At 37.8% G+C, this 4,106-nt stretch overlaps 1 protein-coding gene across 1 annotated transcript; it reads left to right on the top strand.

Annotated features, from left to right (window-relative positions):
- Positions 1 to 532: 532 nt before the first annotated feature.
- Positions 533 to 3,337, top strand: LOC104948589 (pyruvate dehydrogenase phosphatase regulatory subunit, mitochondrial-like; the record flags this gene model as incomplete). Its single annotated transcript, XM_010774791.1, has 3 exons — positions 533 to 628; positions 2,091 to 2,364; positions 3,204 to 3,337. Coding segments are annotated over exons 2-3 (397 nt in total), but the record flags the coding sequence as incomplete, so codon positions are not given.
- Between the last annotated feature and the right edge of the window lie 769 nt (positions 3,338 to 4,106).

Raw genomic sequence — 4,106 nt, 5'->3', positions numbered from 1 at the left:
GATGTAATAACTCTTTTGATCGCATACAGATATAGGTTACAGGTTACAGGTCGCAGGGGATGCTTGAGTGACACACCCAGCACCCTATACAGGGTCGCTATAGTATAAACGTTACTTTTTATGCAGCCATAATGATACTTGTTTTTGGTTTAAGATAAATGTGTTTCATATTTGTACATGTTTATACACTTATATGGTCGTTATGGGTTTTTAAATATTCATCTGCAAGGTAACTAGTAATTACAGTCATGCAATAACAATGTAGTGGAAAGAAAAACAAGTAATTAATGAACTTAGTTACTTTCTCTCACTGACTGTAAGCTACAATAGCCTATAAGAGGCTACATTAGGTTTAGCTTACCCAGGTGCATGAACTGAATTTATTGTCTCCAGTTAAGAAATCCCTCTAATTGTAATGAGGTCCAGTCAACACAAAACACTGTTTAATAATGACATACAACTGCAACGCAAAAAAACACTTGTGGGCAGAATTGTTTTATCTTGAAAGGTTGGACCGGAAGTAGCAGTTGACATCGGTTATAACTGCAGTACCATAACAAGACTTTCTGTCTAATCACAGTTATTATTGACTTCTGAGTTAAGGATACGTCTGGATTTGTCTGATTCGGTGAGTTTCATATCATTATTTTAAAGAAAAGGAATCGCCGTGGGGAGAACGTTTTCTCAACTGTTTACGTTTAGCTACTTGGGTAAATAATCAACAGTAGCTTCTCGTTAGCATAAGCTATGCTAGCGACCACTCTTATACATCCATGGTAACACTAACGCTAACTTTAACCATAAGAGCTACACAAATACACATAATGTCACCTAAGTTTAACCTAACTTTAGGAATGACAAGGTCAGCGTATGCGCTTTACCTTAAATATACAGTTGCAGGATAATTTACAGAGCTAAAGCTAGCTTTGCTGCTAAAGGGAAATCTTATATGTAGAGCTAACTTGAGTCTGTAATATAATTATGACACCTGAAGGACTGTTGTTGAGTTAACCTTGCTGGCTTTACAGGCCCCATTTGTGTTGAAATGTAATGTCTGCGTTAGTTGAGCTAACCTGAAATTGGCATCGTTATATATTCGTTACGTTAGTTAGTTTTCAAACAACTACACAATAAATAAAGATAGCACTGACTGATATGTTCATGTAACCTTGTATACACAACACAGTGACGCAGTGGTGGACAATTTCCATTTAAAGCTACTTTATACTTCTATTTTGCTACATTTCAGAGGCAAATATTGTACTTTTACTCCACTACATGTATTTGACACTCACAGTAACTAGTTAGTTTTGACATTTAAAAACACACTATATGGTGATATAGTATAATGCAGTACTGCACTAATGTACATAGTATTTCAAGTATCTACATTTGGTCAACATTGACAAACATTGATAATGTAATACTGTGAAGAGATACATTCTGCATAATGAGTACTTTTACTTTTTGTACTTGAAGTACATCTTTAAGCTTATACTTTTGTACTTTTACTTAAGTCAAAATAATGACTTTTACTTTTAAGTAGTATCTTAAGACCATAGTATTTTTACCTTTTACTTAAGTGAAGCATCTGAGTACTTCTTCCACATCTGACCACCACACAAATAACAACACACACTATAACACCTCTGTGGTGCAATATCACTTATGTGCAATATATATATATTTACCACTTTTAAAATTATTATTATTACTGGCTGGTATTTCTTAGTTAGACAATTCAAGTACTGTAATACATGTGTTAATAACTTGTACTACTGTTACCTAGCTGCTATCATACCACATTATACATACTGTTACTGGTACTTTTTCTTGTCATCCTGGATGTGTATTTTTGTAAATTCAATTTTGACCATGAATATTATATGCATGCCTTTTTAATTAATATTTTGCTATTTTTGGCGCTTTACTTTTGCTATAACAATGTACATTTCCCCTCTGGGACGAATAAAAGTATTCTGATTCTGAAGATAGCACTAACTATTTTGTTTATGTGACGTTTGTTGTGTTGACATTGAATAATTGAATGCTTTACAAGTATGTGTGTCTGTGTGTGTTTGTGTTTGCAGACGGCACAGCGATGTGCAGCTGTGTGCGGAGCTCCAGGGCTCTGTCCCCCGTGCTGCGCCCCGCTCGGCTGCTCCCTCAGACGGGCTACAGGCTGGCCGGCCGGGGCCTCTGGACCTCCCCGCCCTGCCTGGCTGTGGGGGGGGACTCCACGCTGCTGCCGCTTCCCAGCCAGGCCCGGGTGGTGATCTGTGGGGGCGGCATCGTGGGCTCGTCTGTAGCCTTCCACCTGGCCAAACTGGGCTGGACTGATATCGTGCTGCTGGAGCAGGGCAGGTGAGATTACTGGGATTTATCTGAAGAAGATAGAAAATGGAGCTTTATTGTTTTCAATCAGTTTTCCACTCTGTTTTTCTATACATGCTCATGCTTCTTATAGTAATAATAATAATACGTTTATTTAGTATAGCACCTTTCACAGAAATATAATTCACAAAGTGCTTCACAAGAAAGAACAAAAGTTCAAATGAAGACCACAGAAACATGAATACAATAACAACATGAGGCAGACATGAAGGTCAACATAACAACACAGACCACGTGGAGTCCTGAGAGGAGCAGACACAAGAACAGAACACATCACACACATCTCAAGTAGAAACAAAAGCCAATGTCAGAAGATAGCTCTTCAGCAGTGTTTTAAAAAGCTTCTACAGAGACTGCAGAGCAGATGTCAATAAATGTTATATAGATACATACAAATACACACAGTTGTGTTTTTCAGCACACATGCACATGCATTTTTGTTATACATACAAATACACATTATTATTTTAATACTTGTCTGACTTTTTGGGGATGTCTCGTGGGGGGGGGGGGCTTGAGCTGCATGCAAACTATTTTGTTGATCGGGTATTCTTCTAATGCTGTAGGCCTACTGCATGTGCTGCTAATATGCAATTTATATATGCCGTTTATATACCTGGCTGCTATATCTTCAAAACTGTTACAAATATGTATTATGCAAATTGTGTAATTATTTAAATTTTTGCATCTTTAATATTTTGCATGCTTCTTAGTTAATATTAAGCTGTTTGTCTCTTTTCTGCTTTAATAAATGTAAATGTCCCCGCTGTGGGAGGAATAAAAGTATTCTGATTCTGATATGTTGTCAGACTCGGTGCAGGAACAACCCGACTGTGTGCCGGCATTGTCAGCGTGGCCAAGCCTATTTCCATCGAGTGTCAAATGGCAAACTACTCCAATGGTCTCTACAAGGGGCTGGAGGAGGAGACCGGGGTCAAAACAGGTCGGAACCTTTCACATGTGTTCACTTTACTTATTCATGAAGATCAGGGTTCTCTATACGAGTACAATTATTATCCTTTCTGTTAATACATTATTATAAACATTTCCCAAGTAACCCCCTGTTAGAAAAATCTCACTGGTCCCCGGCTTGAGCTTCAATCTCAGGATCCATGTATCTGTGATCCTCTCCAGAATGGAAGTAGTCATCACATACAGAGCATCAACTAGTTCCTGAACAGTGTCCTTCACATGCTGATATCCAAGAGAGGGAGTTACACAGTCACAAGATGGAGGAATAGAAAGCAGTATTCAATAGAGATGTCCCGATCCGATCACGTGATCGGGGATCGGAGCCGATAACGTGATTTTGAAAAGATCGGAATCGGGATAAAAAAATCGGGGATCGGGATTTTTTTTTTTTTTTTAAATACTTTTTTTTTTTTTATTAATTGTTACAAAACAAAAATGACCATGTTCAAGTCTTAAAGTCATCCTGAGGCCTTAGTTTATGTTTCAAATGACACAACATCATGTATGTGTTGCTTCTTTGGGGCTTGTTTTCATAGACATAGATTCTTTTTTTTCTCTTAATGCATTTCATAAAGATCGGATCGGGAAAAATCGGTATCGGCAAATTGTCAAAATCAAATGATCGGAATCGGATCGGGAGCAACAAAAGGTGATCGGGACATCCCTAGAATTTGCTAATATTAATTGATAATATTAGGATTAGTGTGAACAACTAGTTTACATGTTAGGCTAACAGTGCC

The sequence above is a fragment of the Notothenia coriiceps genome, unplaced genomic scaffold, assembly GCF_000735185.1.
Source record: "Notothenia coriiceps isolate Sejong01 unplaced genomic scaffold, NC01 NC01_scaffold00014635, whole genome shotgun sequence".
Classification (NCBI taxonomy): Eukaryota; Metazoa; Chordata; class Actinopteri; order Perciformes; family Nototheniidae; genus Notothenia; species Notothenia coriiceps.
This window is presented reverse-complemented; position numbering and strand designations above follow the sequence as displayed.